Source organism: Nothoprocta perdicaria, unplaced genomic scaffold (genome assembly GCF_003342845.1).
Source record: "Nothoprocta perdicaria isolate Ctin4 unplaced genomic scaffold, notPer1 scaffold_31, whole genome shotgun sequence".
Taxonomy (NCBI): Eukaryota; Metazoa; Chordata; class Aves; order Tinamiformes; family Tinamidae; genus Nothoprocta; species Nothoprocta perdicaria.
In genome coordinates this window covers 2,429,532-2,452,716 of record NW_020455544.1, presented here as the reverse complement: position 1 = coordinate 2,452,716, position 23,185 = coordinate 2,429,532, and the positions used below count along the sequence as shown (strand labels likewise).

At 43.1% G+C, this 23,185-nt stretch overlaps 1 protein-coding gene across 1 annotated transcript in view; it reads right to left on the bottom strand.

Annotated features, from left to right (window-relative positions):
- Positions 1–23,185, bottom strand: part of INPP4B (inositol polyphosphate-4-phosphatase type II B) — a 160,624-nt gene that overhangs the window by 53,292 nt on the left and 84,147 nt on the right. Inside the window, exons 12-15 of the mRNA XM_026042591.1 lie at positions 19,742–19,872; positions 13,175–13,279; positions 9,305–9,413; positions 3,659–3,836 (exon numbers count right to left, since the gene is read on the bottom strand). Of these exons, the coding sequence (XP_025898376.1) occupies positions 3,659–3,836; positions 9,305–9,413; positions 13,175–13,279; positions 19,742–19,872 (523 nt within the window). The remainder of the gene's footprint in view (positions 1–3,658; positions 3,837–9,304; positions 9,414–13,174; positions 13,280–19,741; positions 19,873–23,185) is intronic.

The following is a 23,185-nucleotide window of genomic DNA, read 5'->3' as shown; positions in this document are numbered from 1 at the left end:
CATCACCTCTTTACACCTCTCTTATTCCTTCTTTACGAAAATAGTCCTCTATAAGGACCAGGTTTAAGAGCACCTAGCTCAAGGAATTTAACAGGAATTTAACTCAAGGAATTTAACAGGTATCAGATGAAGCGTGCTTAATTATAAGTTTTTTTTTTTTAAATACTGAATACATGATATTTGGTATTAAGTTGCACTCAGCACAGTTGAGTACAAAGTGTTTGCAAGAGCAGCATTTTCAGGGACGAAGGATAGTAACTGTAGGTATCCACCTAGGTAACAAAGACAGGTGACAACATCTGACTTCCAGCTTGCTTTCTTTAAAGAATCATTTCAAGTAGTTTTTCCAGGCTTTCTGAAGACCTTATTTAATCAGCAGTCGATCATTTTCTGAGTTTTTCTTGCTGGCTGTGACAGCTGGAGGTTCGCTTTTCTCGGTATTGAAAAACCTCCAGACKATTCCCATTGCCTCACCCTCCCCAGATAAAAAAAAAACAGTGAACCCCCGTGCTTTCTGCATCTGTTTTTTCACACCTCCAGACAGTATCTCCAGATCACAGCGTAAACTGTTCCACTATTAATTTTCAAAGTCATTATCAGGCCACAATCAAGTTTTAATATCAAATGCAATATCTTGTAAGCAGATAACCCTGATAAAGAACAGCATAACACTAGTCCCACGGAATCTCCTTCAAAAGGCTTCTGCAACCTCCAAAATAAGCAGGCATTAACTATTAGTAGAGAAGACCACAGTCCCCCTTTTCAATAGTGTATTGTATAGCACAAAATYGTTTTCTCTGGTGCTTGGAATTTGGGCAGACTCCTGCTTCCCTCAAGATGGGCCCTTTCCCAAAGCACCACTGCCCCACATGGGCCTGCCGTGGGTTGCCCCTCACTGGCAGCACCGGGTGCCACACGACTCCGGGGCTGTGGAATGGCCTTGCCGGTCYCTGCCCGCCTTGGGACTCCGACTAAGCTGCCTAGGGGCTCTTCATCTTTATTAGGCACCCACGCAGCAAAGCGTGTGGATAAGGCCAGAGCCCCCAGCCTGAACAGGCGCGCAAACCCAACCAGCAAATGCTGGAGAGGAAGGCTGCCCAGACCCACTTCCTTCACACCTTCCAGGTTTCACATGCAAAACCACTAGCAGAGCAGCAGAAAAATCAGCTTCTACCTGCCTGCAAAGCTTGCTGCCAGCCTCTGCGCTCCTTCCTTCTGTTCCTGTCCCAGCCTTTTTGCTAGGACTCTGCTCAYAGACCTCTCACCTCCTCCTGCACTTGCTTTCTGTCCTGCCTCCACCCCAAACCAGTTACTGWCCATACTGACCTAAATATTCCATGGCTTCCTCAGAGCTTCCCTGTCTGGGCCCTTCAGCACCGAGCCCAGGCAGTCCCAAGCAGCCCAAGAGGACGACTTCAGGTTCCTGCACTCAGTGCACATACTTTACAGAGAAAAACCTACCTCTTTTTTCATACTTAGATGAAAGTGTTTCTGTAATTAAATTGTATGTGAGGATTCTGTTGGTTTAACAAACTACATCAAGTACATTCTATTGCTGCTAAATACAGCTAAATTTGCAGAGCATCACCATTTAAAAAACTGTATTGACATCAGAAAAAAATATACAAAGAAATGCCAACTTTGCAAATTCTTTCAGATACTTGACTACGGAATATTTCTGCAAATAAAGATAGGCCTAGCTTGGAAATGAATTTACCAAGACTTCTGCAAGCTGCAAACACTGATACACTTGTCAACAGCTAAAGGCTTCTTTAATCAATTAACAGAAACCAATGAGAAAAGTCTTAAGAAAACACTACAGCAAATTGCACATCATACATGGAGAAGCAAAACCATGCTGAACATGATAAAATAAGCAGCAGAATTATTCCATTTAATTTCCATTTTCAATGCAGCCTGTCCTTCCATTTCTAACAAAGTATTTGTCTTAACTGTAATTGACATCTTGTACAGCTCAGATAGGGTTACTAATACCTAACATTTTTAATAAGAACTGCTCTACACAACAGGCTCAACCTCACCTTAAAATAAAAAGTCTAGACCTTATGCTTTTGTGACCAGCTAGAGAAATCTCATCACCAGGGACATCATTATATCCTAATTCTTCAAATAGCCATTTGCTTTTTAAATGCACATCAAGTGAAACTGATTAGATTTCTCTTTTCCTCAAAGTSTGGGAGAGCAGAGGCATCTGAAGCACACCAGGAATGCAGGTGGCATCACGCAGCTTTACCCYGAGGACATTCCAACTGCCTAAACCCGGCCCAGATCTCCTGCGCTGATGTGCCACCCGGGCTGCAGGCAGAGCTGGCCGGGGGATTCTTGAAGCCCCACGGAGCCCTGCAGAGAGCAGGGCGCACGCGCTCGCGGGGCCTCCTGCGCAGCCGCCGGGCACCGCACGTGCCAGGGGCTCCATGGGGGCAGCCGTGGCCCCTGCCCGGGGCTCCACAGGGCTCCGCAGGCAGCAGCTCCGCTCCCGGGCGGAGCGGCTGACACCACCGGCTCCTCTGCTAGAGGCCCCGAGCAGCCGCCACGCGTGGCTCTTGCTTCTCCTGTGCACGATTCTTCTTTGCCCAAACACTTTTGACAGAGCAGCTTTGCTTTCTACATGGCTGGCTAAAAGGGGCTTTCTCCAGCACTGCAAGGAAAAAAAATGAACTATAGTTTCCCCCAAATCAACCACAACTCCTTCCTTTTGTTTCCGAATAACTTTTTCTCCCCCACGCAGCGCTGACRGGCCCAGCGGCCCCACTGCTCCGGGCGCTCCTACGGGTGTCGCRCCCTGGCCGTGTGCGTCCCTGCTGGCCCCCAGCACGGCTGACGGGCAGCGCAGCGGGTGGCCGCTTCCCCACAGCCGGGGAGGCGCTGAGGTGATGGCTCACAGYGCTACCGACTCAGCCCGACTGAGACCTCACTGCAGAAAATACCGCGTGGGAAGTGCTGGGAAGGCCTTTGCAAGCTCTCGGGTCACAGCTATAAGTGCTTAATATTTTCTTAGGATAACGTACTCTTCAGTGTCCTGCATCAGCTTTAATCCTCAATATWATTCTCTCAGACAGGTGGRAAATTATATATTCCTTAATTTAGARCTAAGAAAACTAAGACAAGAAGTCCCTACAGCTACAGAAGAAAATAATATATGAAGGATTAAAATTTGAGATTTCCCAGCTCCAACTTTCTAGTTCTCCCCTACAGATTAGGTTGCCATTTCTCATCATTCTACTATTCTAAACCTCACACACAAGTCAGGCTTGAGTCATCTAAGCAGTAGCATGAATTATCACAGAAAGTAAAATAGCAGCTTGTCACCCTACAGATTTTATAATAAACTAATTCTAGTAAAYCTCACTATACAGTTATTAGAGGATAACATATGCACATGAAAGAAAATTTTTCTTTCAAATAAAAACAAACCCTGGACTTATAAACTTCATTACCTTTCATATGGAAAGCCTCAAGAAAAGCCTAAAGAAATAATTGCCTTTTTTTTTTTTGTTTCTAATGGCAACATTTGGAAGCTTATTTTCAACAGCATACTTAGTGCTTCCTGATGCTACAAAGTCAATTTATGCAGAAAGAGAGAGCGGTTAGGGATTTGGCTGTTCCATTTTCCRTTGCAGGAAGATCTGCATCTTACTTTTTCTGAAAGCATCTTTAAGGAGCTCTTCAAGCTGTCTGGAGAACGCTGGCTTGCAGAATTAAGCAGCAGGTCTGCATGGCTTGATATGAGAGGCTGTAGATGATTGATGTTGCTGAGAACTTCTTTTGCCTTGGCAGTGTTTTCAGGTGAATAATAAATACACTGGTACCCGGTACTGTAATAACAGAGAAATGGTTGTATAGTGTCAACATGGTTTCTGCTATTAATAACAATGCTTACATATAAAAATTATGCCACTGATACTGCCAGATGACAGGATACACAAACTTCACTGATGTAACTTCTTCCTCTTCGGTKGAAGACAAGTCCTTGCTTGAACATCAGACAACAGCTGCCTGCCCTGCAAAATTGTATTTGTGTGACTGCCTCTCCTTTTGAAAACTCATCCCTTATTTCTGTTCCAACACTTAYTAGTTAAGCAACACCTTTTATTTCCTTCCTGAGAAATCCCCCTTTCAAGCAGAGGGCCTGCTTCCTGATCCTTGGCTGCAACCTGCATCTTCCCACACGTCTCTCTCGCACACTGCCCTTCCCTCGGCCCTGCCTCACGCCCTCAGGGAAACTCACCCCARTCTTTTGCAGTTCTAGACCGTGAACTCTAACGCTAACACAGAGGAAAGAAACTGGATGACATCCTCAACTTAGGKGCTAGCCATTCTACAGCTTTGCACTCAGTCTGGCTTGGCAGCACAGAGACTGTATGTGATTTCAACTCGGCTTCACTTTACTGATCGATCACTCAATGGAAAGCTCAAGGAACAGGGGAAAAAGAAACTAATAAACTTCTGGTTTAAAAAAGGCCAGATGTCAGGCAATTCCAACAGGGTGTACATAAAACGCTGAGCCAGCTGCACCTTGCAATTACTTGTATTTTTTAATTATGTAAGCAACCCACTCCTGGAACAGGACCAGCGACACAGCGGCCTCTAAACTCCCTAGTTGCTTCTGTAGCTCCTGTAGATGGGGCAGGGACAACATCTGAGCAATGCCCTCTATTAACTGTAGAAGGAAAGACTCTAAACAGTCTGGATGCTGCATGGCCCCAAGCGATCGCTCCTAATCCTCCTGTGCCCCGAGCTCCAGGCATCCCTGCTGGAGCAGGGGGGTTGGACTAGATGATCTCTAGAGATCCCTTCCGACCTTAATGATTCTGTAATTCCTCTTGCAGACTTCTCTCTCCCTCCATCAAGCAGCTTTTGCAGGCCAGGCAAGCGCTCTGCTCTGCCAAGCTTGCCGTGCGTGCAGCCCTCCCGGGATTCCCCTCAGCTCTCAACTCCCACGTCCTGTCACCTATCGCACAGCTCCAAGCTCACATAAATACTGCAGCAGGAAAGCTACAGACAGTGCTATAAAAGAGATGGAGAGAGATGCTAACCCTGTGGGGAACACTACTCTTAATTCTATTGTAGCTTTTAAATACAGAATATTAGGAAGATAGAATGAATCTTTTTTCCAGAATGTGCTTTTAAAAAAACAAAAACAAACAGTTGTCCTAATATAAGCTTCAAAAAGGGAATTACAGTTTAGAGCCACCTCTTATGCTAGGGTAAAGGCAATGTGGGAAGGTCCCACGTGTGAAATCAGCAGCACTCTGAAATCTACCCTTGATATGTAAAATCTGGCATTAGGAGTTACGTCTCTTTTGATAGAGTCTCTAATGACATCTGCATTACAGGGTCAAGTCTCACATGTTTCTCTGAGCGTTACCATCTCGGCACCGGACCATCCTTGCCTACGTACCCGCTGCTTTCAGCGGCCATTCCACTTCCTGTGATATTCAGCTTTAGTGGTGGACATGCAATTTGAAAAAAGATTATATTGATTACAGCTGCAATTTAAACTCCAAATTAACCAAGTTTTTGTATGAGAACAAGTACTGCAATATGCTCAGTATCTAATTTTTAATGACACTCAGTAACTCCACTCCTGCAGTTCATTAAGTCATTTGTGCAACTGAGTTAAATTGTCACCATCTGGGACTGGGTTAAAAATCTCTCAACAGTGAACATTTGACCACAGCAGTAACTGGGGAGGTTAAAACGCAGAATGCAGCTGAGGTGCCCACAGCAAGAACAGCTCCCCACCAACAACCCTGTCCTCATGTGAATTACTGAAGCTACCAGTCRAGGGAGGTGTAATTTAAGCATCACATATAGAACGACTGAAGTGAAGAGTTATGATAAAAACTGATTACAACAAACACAGACAATTCACTGCATCAGGAAATAAAGCTGAACTCTGCGACCAGTGCTGACACTGTAAAAATAGGCCCAAGGGAGCTAGACGGAAAAAAAMCACCGGATTTTTATATCCCCTTGAAATGTGAATAACTGACTTTTAAGGAAAGGAATAATACTATCAGTCCTATCTGGTCTATCTCCGTTCATGAAGTTGGGGCCTCCCTGAACCCCACTCGAGAGGCTTCTTGCTCTGCAAGGGACAGTCCCATCTGGGGGCTCCCCCAGACCCCTTCCTTGTCCRGCCTCAGCCCTTCTCCTTCACCCCTGCCCAAGGAAACACAACAGACGAGTCTGTCCAGAGGGTCCCAGGCCCCCAAAAAACACCACGAGATTTTTGTACATCAAATGAATAGTAAGAAAATCGCTCCAGTTTCTCTGTATAACTTCTAACAACCTTAATACAATGATTTTAGCATTAGTGCAAAGACATTCATCTGTGATGTCTCATCTCCCACATACACACACACTTACCTGTGCACACAACAAAAGCAAGGAAAGGGACTCAAAAACAAGGTCTTCCTGAAAAAGAAGACCTTGCCTGAAAAAGGCCTACACACAACTGGCTGCTATTTCCTTTTAAGAACACACACTACTATTAAACATAAATCACTACTATTTCAATATTTTTGGACTTTTCAATGAAACAGTACCTTTTCCAGTTTTAGAGAATGGAAATGGATCCAAGTTGACAAAAGATGGTAACAGAAACCCCAAAGATCTCAGCTTTAATATGAAATCTCTAGCAATGAGCACATTAGTAAAGGAGCACCTCTTGTCTTAAAGAAAGAAAAGGTCTTTTTAGACAATTCAACCCCTGAACAAATAATTACAAAAATTACAATAAAAAAATCTATTGACCACTTTTTCAGCTTTCAGTTTGTGCTAATTTAAAGTAGGAGTATTTCTAAAGAGTCTGTTCAAAAGCAATGCACAAAACCACAGTGATTCACAGAACCTAATGCAGTTCCTAGCATGCCTCCATTTTTCCTGACGTTCACACAAGGACATTAAACATCCTGTCCTCCAAAGCTTGTATGTTTTGGCTAAAGGTCAAATCATCAAATTAGTTTTTAGATGCGAGAAAGAGTCCTTGGTGTATCTTGAAAGGGATTTCTGAACATTTATAGTAGTGAGGCATGAGTACAACTCGCAGGATGTCTGACAGCAATGCTCCCACACAGCTGAGCTCCAAAAACAGTAATTGGTTGGGCTAGACTGACGAAAACATAAGTTCTTCCAGCTGCTGAAAGGAGACGTAATCCATACAAGCGAGCAGAAGATCTAACCTGAATAACTGATTTACTTTGTCATTGAATGTATTTTGTCTTTGCTTGTGAATGGGTTATAAAACAATGGGCTTGTCTTAAGTCCTCTATTTAACTAAAATCCTTACTCAAGATGCTATTTCAAAAATGTTTGTCATAAATTAAATATATATATGGCTTGCTTGGTGGTAACAAATGAAAAGAGCTGCAAAAGTGTTGCATTTTTATTCTATTACTGCACCTTCTTTCCTCTGCACAAAAATATATTCTATGCAACTGCAAACGTTTGACTTGTCTTCAAGCTGATACATGTATCTTATGCATGCTTCTGTTTGATAAACTTTCCTCAAAAYAGACATTTCACTGGGTTTGGTAACAGCACACAATTCTATTCTTGAAAATGGGGCATCACCAGCTTAACCTTTCCTCCTACATGCTAATTCCTCAAGTAGAGGTTTGAGCACAGTAAGGACATCCATTTGAAGCCAGGTGTATTTGCTGATACACTAACACTGTGAATATTTCAATAAATTGTTTTAATACTGAGCCTGAGGCTCAAAGGCACACAAGACATTCTGTCACATGCACTGATAATGATGCCTTGCAAGCTAACAGGRCCTTCCCAGATTGGCTTGAAAAATGATCTTTTTCTACATCTTTAGGGTTTMAGATCAGTTGCCTAGAGAAAACAGATGCAAAATCTGCATTTTTTTTCCCTCCCCCTGTTCACTTTRTATTCTGACTGATACCTCAAGGTGTCACTTCTTCCTTCATCCCAAGCCTCAGAAAAGCTGCTCCCATTGTAAAACAGAAAATTTAAATTGTAAAAGCTGCCACTGGAAWCACTAAGTGGCCTCAGAGCATCCTTATGCAGTTAAACAAACAGCTGCACACAAAATGAAGTTGTCATTGCCACAGCRAAAAAAATTCTCTGTGGTAAGAATGAAAACGGTCCTTTCCATTACTTATTTAAAGTGCTCCTGAATATTCAAGCGAGWGAGTTGCTCTTCAGAGGCTGCTTTATGCCTTCCATGGGCAGGACCCGCATGGGCCCAAAGASGACCAAGCTGCACGCTGGGTCTCCTCCACGCTGACCCCTAGGGCAGATGGGAAGAGGAGCCTTGGGGGTTCCTTCCTCTTTACTTTGGGACAATTCGGAGACTTAATGATCATTTTTTCTGGAATTATAAACTACTGTGATTTCCTTTTGTTTCCATAGCTAAGTAGTATGAGCAAATAATGCCTTTCCACTGACAGTTTGCATTTTCTTAAATCATTAACGCCATTGAGAGGTTAATGCCAACTTCTGCTCAACTTTTAAATGAACACTAGATTTTTAATAACGTCCCATTTKATTAACATATTCTGCCTGTGAAGCTTTAAGCATTTAACCTAACAGAACTAATTTTCTTCTGGCAGACATAAGGAACTCATACACAGGGCACGTGTACGCTCCAAAAGCTTTGCCACCGACTGCACGAGTGTGCACAACTCGTCCAAGTGCTGCACAGTCACAGCTCCCAGAGAGGTCAGTGACAGCTTTGGCTGCTGAAGACTTCTGAACAGCCAAAGCAATACATGCATACAGACCTCAAATGCTTAGCTAACAAAAWATACAAATAATACTGCAGGATAAGCTTAGCAGTTAACATAGAGTACTTAAATACAGTGCTGAACTGAAACCTTAGTGAAGACCTTGATCTTAGGCTTCTTATTTTGACTTTCTGAAGAATAAGAAAAATATTATTTTCTTTCTGCTTCACAATGCTGTCAGAAATGAAGATGCTACCTCAAGCTATTGTTTATTGAAAAATTGTCTGCAGATACTTCCTACTTAGCACAAATATTGCAGAAAAGGTGTCATTTTGAACAGCATCTTTTCAAGCACAGGTATTCCTCAGGCTCTCTAGAATATAGGAGGAAGGCGTATCACAATTTTGTTTGCACTCAAACTAACACTTGCCATTAAACAGCATAATACAAATTTGCATTCTAGCAAAAGATAAACTATTTTATGAATTAATTCTTATCTGATCGTGCTAGATATTTTAGTCTAATGCACAGAAGCGAGTCTGCAGTTTCCTTATRTATCCTTAGCTCCTTCCGCAGATACGTACTTTCGCCTTTCTGCCTCAAATTTGGTGAGCAGCTTCCGGAGGCCGCCGTTCTTAAATCCCTGGCAGTGCGCGGCCGGCGCTCCCACGGTGACGACGTCGTACACGGCATCTGCAAGGGGAACACACAGACCCGGCATCTGCAAGGGGGAACACACAGGTGCTGAGATGCGTGGCCACTGACGCACAGCCCTGCACGGCAAACAGGGCAGCAAGGGCATCTTTCACAGCAATAACTGAGCAGCTGCCTCTGGAGGGGGCAAGGAGCCGATCCATCTCACRCGCAGAGCCGCCTGGGCACCTTACACCTGCCTGATTTATTGCTGCCTGCAAATCACACGCCGCTGTGCAGAACAAGCTTCTAGCTCTGTGGTTTACCAAGTTGCCAAGTAAATTGGCCCTTTGTGTATTTCACTTTATTACCTCCTCTTCTATTATTTAATATGCAGTCACACTGCAGAGCACAGGCATGCATTTTAGGGTCAAAACGGACCATTATGATGGCGTGATCTGGCTGGGGGAATAGTACAGACTGCCGGCTTGCAGCCTGGGATTCCTGCAGCTAGTGCATGACTTCTGCCTGAGCAAAGGCATCTCTGTCTCCCTTTCTGAGAAGCAGGACAGAGYGCAAAGACAGGCACAAAGGACCACATATGAGTGCGTAGGCAAAATCTAACCTTGGTTTAAAGGCTTCAGACAACAGTGAATTCACTGCAGCCCCACAGAAGCTGCTCTGAAGATAAAATCAGCCTACTAGTAAAGGTCTACATGTCATTCCTAGTTTAAATTTTAGTTCTCACTTTCAGATCTAAATATCCTTTTAGTGCTAAATTGAAGGCTGCTATTCGCTGAGATTCATTTACCTGGGCTGTCTGCACAGAAAGCGGATTCACAGCGCTCGGATTCAGCCGAAACGTTAACACAACGGGAAGCCAACTGGGCACAGCCCTCAGCTGCTGGGACCACAGGGCTGCTGTTACTCTGCGTGTGACATTTGTGACATGACTGATGAACTTCCCCACAGATATAAGCTTACAGAGCTGGAGATGAAACACCTTTTCAGAAGGAGCCTTTCATTTGGGGCTTGTGATTGATTTTCAGTGCAGAGGCAAAGACTTAATTACACCCAAACCTCAATCGTTATTCCCTCAAAATCTTGGTATTCACATTTGTACTAAGCAGCACCTGTGTTACATCCAGGCTCACTGGAAGCACAAAAACAGGGGTCAAATTGAGGCATTTTTAAAATGCGTTTCTAAAGGAAACCATTAGAGAAGCCTTTTTTGTGCACTACTTTACTCATCAAGGAAGCTTTCCATGCAAATTAAAATCTAATCTTCTCCTAAAATAGAACTTTTCTTGCATTCTGATGATAAATATCCCTAGAAGCAAGAGCACTGTACAAATGATTCAGTTAATGAACTGTGCTTTACTTCTGGGGCTGAATTTCAGACAATATTTGCTCAAATTGACTTGAACTCTAATGCATTTGTGGCTCTTCTATTCCTGCCGAAGAGAAGCRACACACGTGGCTTAGCCTCAGGTGAGCTTCAGGGGTCCTAAATTGCCCCTTCTACTGGCTCTTTAGGGACATTTACCCCCTAATCCACAGTCTCAGGCAATTAGAGCTCCACCATTACCTGATAACAAGCTTTTAGCAGCAATGGCTTGAAACCAAAGTAAGAGGAAACCATCAGGCCAACCAGGTGAATTCTGGATTCCACCCAAGCTTTTCCCTTAACAGAAGGTTTTAAAATGACCAGCCTTAAATAATTAATCCAGAATTTGTAGACAGAATATACACAGATCAGAACCTAAGGAAATTAGGCTTCAAATAAATCATCATTTCATAATTATTGTGGCTTGGAAAAAACACACCCATCTCCTGGTGATACGTGTGGAGCATTAACAGCGGCTACCTACTCGGCACCAAGTTACCCCGGGCTCCTAACTGCTGCCAGCCCCGGCTCATCCCTCCTGCCACAGAGCTCTGCAACACGGTGGCACCACAGGGGCACAAGTTCAATAAACCTTGTCTTCATCCAACCAATTTCAAGAGTTGAGGGATCCCCGTCTCAAGCAGGGCTCTATCTTGGCTTCAAACCAACAAACTTTGGCATTTAAAATAGTGTTATCAGCCTCCTGCTGACGCGCAGCAGCAAAGACACTCGCTGCCTTGCAGGGCAACAGGAGCCAGCAGTGAGTCTCCAGGTAACTCATTTTATTTCTAACACGCACTCATTTCAAACTATGTTCTCTTTCCCCATTTCTTTGCCAAGAATAGCCTTAAAAGGTAATATCTAAGCAAGGATATAACAAAACTATGGCAACAGTTAAATCTCAGTTCTGTAGTATGATGAACAGCGGAGGGGATGTGATATCTACCAAATGGATCGAGCTGCAACTCTCACACAGCCAATCAATACTTCTCTCAAAGCAGTGTCTGCTACAAGTTTAAGCACACRGGCACTTTCTATTCCATTTTCAGGACCCAATACCAACCTGACTCAAAGTTCCACACAAATAAACCTCTTACTCAACACATTGAACAAAAAAGCATATATCCAGGGGAGCACATCCTGAGGAATTAACACCTCGCTCACGTCCCAGGGCTCACCGTGCCCAACAGCACACGGGGCAAGGGCGGCTCTAGGGCTCGGCAGCTCCGCTCACCACAAGCTGAGTGCCGGGGTGCCTCCAGCCCAGCGCCCCCACGTCCCTGCTGCCTCCTCCCAAAGTAGATACATGTAGGCAGGAATTCCATGATTTCAATATAAATTCTTTGTTATTGCTTTGCAATCTTGAGTGTAACTAAAACAGTTATCTACTTGTCATGTCAGTGGAGCAAAGGAACATTATCTAAAGAAAAATGGCAGTTTTAAAATCTAAAACAAAGTTCTAAATTTAGAAGATAATTCCGACAATTATTGGTATTTCATTTGAATTAGTCATATCTCACAAAGAAACAGTCTTTGGAAAAGAAATTTCATTAAGAATAAAATGTGGGTAGTGTAAAAGTTGTTCTGGATGTTGGAATTGGTGCCATGTTTCCTTCTTTTTCATTTACCATAATAAACATGTAATGTACCACACTGCCAGAGCTGCTTTCAGGAGAAGGCAAAAAGTTAAGGTTGGGACCACTTGTAGACATTATAGACCTAAAAGGACTTTCTCCAAACTGAAGGAAAATGGGCAAATGCCAAATTGATACCCAAAGCAAAGACAAGAAATAGTTAAATAGAGACTTCCTAGGGACTTCAAACAAAATGAGAAATAGAACACACTGAGCCAGTAGGGTAGCATAAGGTTTTAAATAATTAAAATGCTTGATTTTTTTAGAATAAAATACACAAAAATATAGCGATACAGGAAGTCTCCTATATCAAGTCATACCACATGAATGCTACACAAGCTAACAAGCTACACATTTGGCCAAATGAATCTCAGAATTATCCTTATGCGTAAGTGCATTTCTTACCAAAAAACACTTGCCCGCTCAATGTTCTTTCCAAGAACTTGGAAGTTCTTGGTCCTACTTGCACACAGATTTATCAAAAYAGCAGTTGACCACCACTACTACTACTTTCACTGCTTTTGCCTGAACCATCTTCACAGTCCCTCTAAACAGTTAAATTTGCTAACAGCTTTCTGTTATGTGTAAACTGACCAACATCTGCCCYTCTGCCAACATGCATTTTTGGTTCTACTTTGGTTATCTGAAAGCATGTCCGTCTAACCTCCATTCTTGAAAACAGATATACAGATGAAGATACAACTTAAAAGGGGCCAAAAAGGAACCCAGTCTTCAAATTCCAAGTTCCATGGCATTTCAGCTGGCACTCTGACACACTTAGGAAACAGAAGATACCCTACCTTTCAAGCGAGGACTATGCACGTGCATTCGTTGCAGGTGAAGATTTATTGGAATAAATTCTAATGTTTTTTCTCCTTTGCTACAGCTTGATTTGAAAGAAGAACCTGAAAAAAAGAGAAGTTTAAAGAGTCATCTTAAGCATGCAGCAGATATTTTGTCTTTGTTTTTATACCAGGACAATATTTGCATATTAGCAGCCTTTAATTTATTTTTAATGGGTAACTGTATATTAGAAAAAGAATGGTTCACTAACCGAGTCSCAGCATGCACCCATATTGCAAGCAACAAAACAGCTTTTAATTCATAGAACAACCTAATATTTTAGGTGATAGATATTTTTCCTGATGTCTGAAATTGATCTGCAATATAATGGAAATGATGCTACAGTTAATATATTATATTTATGCTGTGCTAAAAACACAAGGCACAGAGCTATGACAGTACCTTTTCTTGTCACCAAATAACATGTCTTGTTCTTTGAAGTCAAAATATTACATTGACTAGGCTTTGTATTCTTCCCAGAAAGCTTAAAGAATCATGAGAATCATGAACTAAAAAGTCAGTATCAGAAACAGCACAGAGCTCTAGGTTGCATTTTTCAAATTTATCACCAAAAAGCAAAAACTGAGATTAGGAGTAGGGATTGCTACTGGGATATACAGGAAGGTAACATAAGCCTGGCAGTACAAACCCATAGTTTACCTGAAGATATTTAATAGGACACATACAGGAAATCAAAAGGCTTACATTTGGAAAGAAAGGTTTCCTCATTAAGAAAGCCCAACATCTACTAATACTAGTTTTTCAGCACTTGATTATTTCACTGAATGCTAAACGTCTGGCCTAAAATTTCTCTGATTCAGCTAGGACTTTTCTCCTCCACAAAAAAAAAACAAAAAAAAAAACTTTGAACGGATTAAATCCAAGGAAAGTAAGCGTTTCCTACATTAAAAAAACAATTCTAGCGACCATTGCTTTGGTCTCCAGATTCAGCACCACCACGGTCCGGAGCCCGGTGCTTGTGCTGCGACTCCCCAGGAAACGTGGCTGTTCAGCGGCTGTAGATACTCAACTCGTTCAGGGAAGATCTGCTCGAAGCCCCTCACTGCAGCGGCCGCAACCCCAGCAGGACGCGCTTGGGCCTCCCACGGCAGAGCACCTTGCCAGGGAGCACCGAGGGGCCCCCAGTCCWGGGCTACACAAGCACCAGGAAACGTCTGCTCAAAAGGCACAGAAAGAGGTGCCTTACTTTAAGTGGTGGGCCTAAGGAGAATGCTTATTTTAGTAGCTTGGAGTCATAATAATTTTAACCAAGACTAAGTGTTAAAGTTGCATAAAAATAATTGGTAGTATCAATTCAGATTCAGATTTGACRAGAAATCTGGGGGTGGAGACTGAAACTGGGCATCACCTGTGACAAAGAGCAGCAGCRAGAAGCACAAGAGGAGCTAAAGACAAAAATGGGAGCAGGCAACAGGCCTAAAACTACATCAGCAAGGAACCAGAAACAGCACAGGTGAGGAGACTGCATCTTTGAGGAGGAGAACAAGAGGAGGCAAATCATTTTGGGGAACTTATCTGATCAAAGATCAAAGCTTGAGAAGCAATTACCAGGTCTGGAGCAAAGAAAAACTGCCAGAGAGTAGGATGAGAACAGATCGAAAGGGATGGGCCAAAATCAAGAGGACAAGAGCAGAGCCTGTGCTCACTAGAGTGAGTGCCTGCCCCAGAGCCAGAGCAGCCCCAGCGCAGCATCTCCAAGCTGCCTGACCCCTCTGCTCAGGGCAGCCCCATGCAGTGAGAGGCCCTCCCTCCAGCACCACGTGGGATGAGCGCCACTGCTGCTCTTGGYCACTCAACTCAGGTATGAGATCCGCACAGCATGAGAGATTTCAATAGTCAGTTTGCCAATATTAGCTTGCTTTTTAAAAAAAAAACACAATTAAGTTGTGTTAAGACCAAGTAAAAAAAAAAACCTGTTACGACAGTTATTGTTGTTGCAAGACTAGACTCTTTGAAGTTAGGAAACATCAGAATGTCAACAAGCTTATGTAACCTTAACTTGGCCTTCACTGGAGTAGGAGCCACAAAAAAGACTTTAACGCCACAGCACATGCCAGCTTCTTCCACCTCCTTCCACATGCAGGATCTGTGGCGCTCACTTGGGAAGCAGCAGTTCAATACCAAGTTTCTAATTTTTACTTTGATACTTAGACTCAGCTGTATTGGTTAGACCTTCTAAAACAACAGGAWTAGTCATTTCCTCAAGCCTGTCTGTCGTACTCATCACTATAGTCTCCAAGGGTTTTACAAATACTTACAAAATAATTTTAACTCTGAAAAAAAATGCTATAATTTCACCCATTTTAATAGCAGGAAATAACTAAAGGTTGGAGCACTTGAACACATGAATACAAGATGTGGGGGATCTGATTCTGCAGATTCTGCCTTAATAGAAGGTGCTTTGTATTTTGGAAGCAGAGCTCCCCTGGACTTGAGTTACATCCATCCCTTTACTGCAGAAGCCTGTCACACTTTGCAGGCTTCCAAAAAAGAAAAATCCACAATGACSCCAAAATCCACTCCTCAGAAATCTGACCTGCCTCATGTCACACAGGGACTTTGGGGCAGAGACATGAATAGCAACAATATTGAATTGTCTTAGCCTTGCCTGTCATCTCCTTCTGGAGCTGCAGAAATAATAGAATTTTGGGTACAATGACCGAACTGGAAAACAAAAGAAAAAACTCAACACACCACAAATCAGGAAAAGACCATTTCAGGTCAGACTGAAAGAAAAAAGTTCTATAATTCTACTCCCTCCCAAACTCACCAAGTATTATAGATTAACTTGAAATGATTTGCTTTGTTCTTCTCTAACCCTTTCAGAATTTTGTTATATTGCTTTTTTGAAACAAAAATATTTAATATTTTAAAAATTGCTTTCTATTTTAGGAGATAGACGTGTTCACCAAAACAACATGAACATAAATTGGTCCTAACTTCTCTAACCGTCCATGTTTAGCGACTACACTGCCAAACCAAAACCGCTGCCTAATGCAGTCTCCTGACCCGCTCACTGCAGGCTTTCTGTTTTCAGAATACAGAGGGCCACGCTAGCAGCAGCCGCCTCCATTCAATTCCACTCCCTGTCCACTTGAGGGTGAGGTTGGCACTCCTAAAAATGACAATTCATGATCCTAAGAGGGGAATGGGGGAATACTTTGGCAAATCCTTTTCACATATGGTATCTGAAATTGCCTGTCAGGGGAAAAAAGTCTTCCCTGGTGCTAAGGAAAGGTGTGATATTTGTATCTAAAGGACTCGCATGGATCCAGTCTCTCAGGACAGTATTGCGGGTGCTGAGCTACCAGTGGAAAAGCCACTTTTTCCAAGACAAGCTGATGTTCAGCTACAGGCAAGGCGATCACACTAGTGTTATTCCTGCTCTTAAGGTACCAAGGAGGGAGAAGAGCAGCCGCCAATGTGTCAGTGCTTCTCCCTGCCCTTGGCTGGACAGCAGCGAGAAGAGCCAAGCCAGGGCCAGAGGTGAGCGCTCCATGGCTTTCCATAGGGAATGCAGCCAGCTSGCTCTGCCTCACAGCTGAGCCTCCRCAGGACAGCAAAGCTACTTTGGAAACCTGCACCTGGGACCAGCCACAGAAGCCTGATCCTGCTGAGGACAGCCACCTTGCCAGGTGCTTGCCCGAGTGCTGCCCAGCACAGGCCAGCCCTGCCAGGGCAGCTTCCCCAGCAGGAGCCAGCCCAGGGGCCGGGGCAGTCGTGCTCCTGGGCACAGCACTTCCCAGCTCCACTGCAGGAGGCTGGGAACAGCCTCATCCAAAGCTCAGGCAAGATGCTGACTAAGGTAGCTCCAGAAGGCTGCAACAGAGGCCCACGTCAAGCAAAACTTCTCGTGTGAATTTGTGACTTCAGGAAAGTAAAGCCTGCGTGGAAATGGAAACACCTGGAAAGACTGGATCGAAGTTGTATCCACACGTCCAGTTTTATCATTTGCTGTGTTGTATCTGAATTTGCATTCTCACATGTTYTCTCAATACTGCTTTTGTGCAAATACAGTAATGTCTATGTTGGCCTTGCTTTCATTACTAAATTTAATTAAGTTATAGGTATATCTTTTAGAGATATACCATTCCCCTTTTCTCATCTGATTAACTTTTGCTAAGACAATATTGTAATACATTTTAGAATATGAAGTGCACTTGATCTGTGGGGAAAAAGGATTTCAGCAAAATGAGATTTTCAGCCTTACAGACAGTAGAAGCAATGCTCTGGACAATAATGAAGGTTTTTTTTTTTTTTAAACTCTAAAATCTCTTTGCATCTGGATCAGACACCTGTAACTCTCTCCTGCTCTTTACCATTCCCTCTCTCCTACTCCTCTTTTGCYACCTTCCCCCCTTTTTAGCTAAATACTAAATATCTCCATTTCTAGCTTTTGCAGTCCTCTATGCAGTCCCTTCAAAAAGGAGTAGTGACAAATCTCTGAATATCATACACACAGAAAATAGTTTTCCAGCAGCATATTGTCTGTACCTGAGTGTAGGCCTCTTAGTTCACTTGTTACACTTTTTTTTTTTATCTTTAGTATCGTTATTATGTTGGTGGTCGGGAAGGGGCTCGTGGTTTTGAAGACACAGGGGAAGATTGCTCTTCTACCATGTGCTGCTTCTGTTCTCCTTCAGTGACTAGAGTCACCTCAAAGCACATTTAAGTCAGTTAAAAATCACCAACTCTCTTCAGATTCACTRGGCACATTACAGACTTTTCAGGATTTAAATTTACTTTTTTTTTTTAAAGTCTCAAAAGGTCATTTCAATAGTTTCCTGCAGAYGGCAACTACTGCACTGATTCCTTCATAACCTTTTTATTGCTTTGAACATAGTGCTTTATGGAAAGCTTACAAAAGGTAATTAGTAAAGTATTAAAAACTCCATAAATTAGTTAAAACACAGAAATACAGATGCATATTGTTGAAGAGAAGGATTTGCCTCAAATACCAAATTCAGCAAAAACACTGAAATAAAAAACAAGACACCCCATTCTGTAATAAATATATATATATTCTGCTGTGCATTTCAGTTGCATATTAAGCTAAAAACTCATTGCTCCATTTCTCACAATGTATCCAAGTCTTTTTTATAGACTTGTATGTAGAAAGCTAGAAACAGTTACGAAAATATGTTTCCCCTAGATACATGAACAGAATTGCAAAACTGATGTCTTACTATAAGTTCTACTTYCAATTTTGCAATTTTTCCTACCTTTAAGATATGCCTTTTTCAGAAACACTCCAGGCTACAAACTTAGGAATATGTAACAAAACTCAAAGCTTGTTTTACCTCTCACAGGCACAAAATTGTAGGAGCAAGGCCCTAGTGGAAACATCAAATGGTAAGGAAGCAAATATGAAATGAAAGAGTGTAAGCACTAATGTGAAAACACATGCTGGGGTGGGAAGTGTGAAGATCAGCAGCAGAAATCCAACACTAGCAACAAGCAGCAGCAAGGGCTTCTCTGCTGTGAGGGTGACAGAGCCCCGGAACAGGCTGCCCAGGGAGGCTGTGGAGTCTTCTTCTCTGGAGATCTTCCAAACCCACCTGGATGGTGCCCTGTGTCCTGGTGTCCCTGCTGGAGCAGGGGGGTTGGACTAGATGGTCTCTAAAGGTCCCTTCCCACCTCAGCCATTCTGTGATTCTGTAACAAGGCTCTGTAGTCAGAACAACTGTGCCCGTTTCTTCCATGCATGAAACCATGTTATAAACAAAAAGACTTGTTGTCAGTTCCCTGGGTGATGTGTGCGCCATCAAAAGAGAAGAAATTCAAAGGAACAAATGCTTTGTTCTGAAGGGGTCTCTTGCCTTTTTTTTTTTTTTTTTAAATGAGTGGGAGTTCCTACCAGAGGAAGTGACCAGATGCCTTTTCTGCACATTTGTCACCACTGCTGTCATCTTTAACTGGCATGCGGACATGATGATGCATTTCAGCCCCTGACCACCAGCCCTGTCACATCTTCACACAGGAAGCACCTGGGACACCTTGGGCACAGGCTCTGGGCAGGACAAGCCCGTGGGGCACAGAGACCTGCTCCTGCATCACAGCAGACAGCCTGACCCATGGGGACACTTGGCTTTTGTGGCCCGCTGGGAACAGCAATGACTACGCTAAGAATATGCGAATCCTAGCTGCATGTTGCTGCTATACAATATGCTGCTACGTGCAGCTTGAATTAATTTCAAGGAAAGTTGGCAGAAACTAATTGGTTTCAGTTGGCAGCCAGCATCCAGCACTTGCAGAGTGCTCTAGTTGAGAGAAGGTGCAAACAGAACAGGCACATCCRCTTGCCCAGTTTTTTTGCCTGCTGTATAAGCACTAACTGCAAAAACCTGCTGAGAAGCATGAAAAAAATTAAAGAAAACCTGCAAATATCAACCAAAATAYTTTTTTCCCCCCRTGTTTTACTTCTGCTGAATATTCAAGTATCAAGTGGCAATAAACCTAGTTAATTCTTAACCTGTGCAGGAGAGAGGCAGCTACTTTCATACCTGTATGCTTTCCGAGCTCTGCAAGAGTATCCTGGTACAAGCTCATCATCTGATCACAGTGAGCAATAACATTTTTACGCATATTGTCCCAGTGAGGAGCAAGCTCTCCCAGCTCCTTAAGTTCCTGATTCCTGTATCAAAAGGCAAAAAGAGATGGCAATAATCCAAAAACTTTAACAAGTATAAAAACCATTTATTTACTGAAATAAATAACTTGGGTCTGCTTTCATGGCTCCTGGGCAATTCCCTGATTTCCGCTGTTTTCAGCCACACAATGAAGAATAAGGCAGGACACACAGTACTTTTGTGCTCAGAACTTGTACAAACGCAACAGGCTGCAAACTTAAATAGCGTTTTTTCCCTGAAGGTGGGCTGGGCTCCTCCAAAGCTCCAGAGTTGTTTTAGCAGCAAGAAAGGTTTCTTCTTTGGCGAAGAAACATTAAATGCTACTGTAAATGATAAAAGTTCACCTTTTTTTGTGATTTTGGTACTCTTCGCATGAATTCATTGCATAGAAACCAATTATAGCTCCATTTCTACAAATGTCCATCTAGCCAACATACAAGCAACCCTCTTTCTTTACCSCAGAAAGCATTCCTTAATGCCCACTCTCCAGCCTTGCAGCTGCGTTCATCAGGTCAAACCAGCAATGTTATGGAAACCAAACAGGACACTGAAAGCCCGAAAGGAAATCCTTTAGTAAATCACCCGTTTTCCTGTACGTTCTTTTGAGAGGTGACCTGAATGAAATTGGGATCACTTTAATTTCCTACACAAACAAGCCCAGTTGCAGTGTGCGGGGCAGCCCGCTTGCTTTCCCCACTTCCCACTTAAGTTCATCCCACGGCTGTTGTTTTATCCTGAGGGSTTCTGCTTTAATGAAAATGAAAGACCTCAAGTCTTGAACTGTTTGGAGTTGGGCAGAAGAAATCTTGTGCTACATGATCCCATTCAATCCCAAAGTATCAAGAAAATTAGTTAAAAAAAGGAAAAGAAAAATCCATCCAAGAACACAAGACAGAAATACAGCAAAACCTACAGAAGCAGTTCTGAGCACTAGTCACCAATTCTTAAAATTATTTCTTAAACACAGTCCCACACGGATGCTTTTCCCATCACTACTGGCTTTGTGTTAAGGAGCATTACAGCAAGTCACACAGGCGCAAAGCTGCCACAGCCACCATCTGACGTCACTCGCAGCAGGACTCAAGCTTTTTGTTTTATGTTTTAAAAAGTATCAAAATGGGAAGAAAGGTACCCATGCAAGACCTCACCGAGGATTTCGTAACAATGTGTGATTGTTTTTTCCCTGTTTTACTCACATGAAAGATGAGTAGATCAATTCCATTCTCCTCCATCCATACGAAGTCAGACAAACTCAGGCAACCAAACTCAACATCCTTCCTGCTACTTTCAAAAATGTGTCATCCCACTGCACCAAAATCTCYGAGTTTCTCCCTAAGAAAAGCTCAAAACATTTGACCTGGTATTTATTTGAAGTGAAGGTATCTTAGCTCTTAATATGCATTGAGTAGCTTAGTTTAATACTTTTGGGGATCAGTGCTCAGACTTGACTGAGCACCATAATGTTCCTCCTCCTTGATAGCAACCTATTGTTCTGCCGAGAAAAGAAATCACACAGGGAGGGCTGGATACCAACACAACGCAGGGAATGTTCCATCCCCTGGGAGATCCCTTCCCTTGCCTTTACTCCGAGGGCCCAGGTGACCATTTCCACCCCAAACACCCATTTCAGCCCCATCCCCTCCTGCAGTTCTCAGCTGGGGCCTTCAACTCTGTCCCCACCACTGCTGGGGCTGCCGGGCCTGCGCTCAAGGCGAGCGACAACAGGAGGGGCACAACCTCAGCCCGCACCCGAGCCCGGGACCCGGCTCGCGCTCTGCCGGGCGCTCAACTCCACAACGACACCGATGGGAAGGGCAAGTTCAAACTGCTCTGGATCCATTCTAACATGTTCTCCAAGAATGTCAAATCCTGCTCTCATCATTGTGAATGAGGCCTGTATTGACTGCATCTCAGAAACGCATCACTCAAGTGAAAAATACAGCCTCAGGTGTCTTATAATACCTCACTCCTAATCTGTAAGGTTTTATTAAAGTCATCTTGCAGCTTTACAGCAGTCTGGAACATGAGTAGCATGGRCATTTTAAGTATTTGTTTTGTACATTTATTTTCAATGAAAAAGAAAAGGTATACTCACAAGTATGAAACACAAGCATTATATGAATTAGATATTTCTCAAAAACAGCATTTTTCTTCAAATGCAATAATTCATTGAAGACACAGTTTTAATACTTCTGTGTCATGTGAATTCTTTTTGTCAGTGCTGCTGCTCAATCACTACAGYTTTTCCGAGTTACTGCTCAAAAGACGACTATCATTCTTACAACTAAGCCCCATCAACAATAGTACTACGCATCACCACCACCACTGGTCTGCACACCCTCAGAGCAAACAGACTGAAGAAACATCATATTTTTCCATATTAGAAGTCTACAGCTAATAGTAATATCCCGAATACCACCACAATCAATCTTAAAATTGCCCTTTGTTTCAATAATACCCTAAGTACTTTGCACTGGAGCTTAGTTCATCGCACAACTTTTGCGATGAAAGCGCACRGCAAATAGTGACCACAAGCAACAACGGTGTCACAAGCCACACGACACAAAGTATTAAAATGAGGAAATTAACATTCATTACATGCATTGGTTCCCCACAAGGGCAGTTTTTGGGGAAGACTGACCTTTTCAGTGCAGCTAGGAAATTCTGCACAACTTGTCAACACCGCGGCCAGCTCAGTGCAGAGCAAGCTCAGGGCTGCTCTAACAGAGCTATTTATCTTGCTCTTCCCCCACTGCAAATCCCCTCTCAGAGCCTTGTCTGGGTAATTGGACACATCAGGATGACAGATCTTCTGCTCTGCATCAACTTCCACCCCTCCTACGGTATCAACTCCGAGCTTTATCTAAATCTTKCTATTTAGCTCCACAAACCACCTTCGAGGTGGTCTTTTTGGAAAAGATGCTATGGAAACTCTCAAGCAACCTTCCCTCATCTCCTACCTCCATCAATACATCAGTATTTTCCTCTGTGGCCTTGACGTCCGTAATCTTGAGCCACTTCCACCTAATCAGAAAGCTGATGTAAGCAGCCTGTCTCAGTCCTCCTTTGCATTGAACACAAACCAATTACTTCTATTTACATTTTTCTCTGGCACTTTTACCCTTCCACATCAGTTTTTAGCTGAATTAGGATTCCAGCTTTATCTGGAGCTTATGATTTTCTATTAYGGCTGAAAGAAGCTTCTTGTTAAACATGTACTAAAGACCTACTTTTTTTCTGCCTTTCTTCCAAGCCTCCCTTCTGCTATCCTGGTAGAAACAGTCAGTGCTGGCCGCCACCGTGCTGAAAGCCCTACAC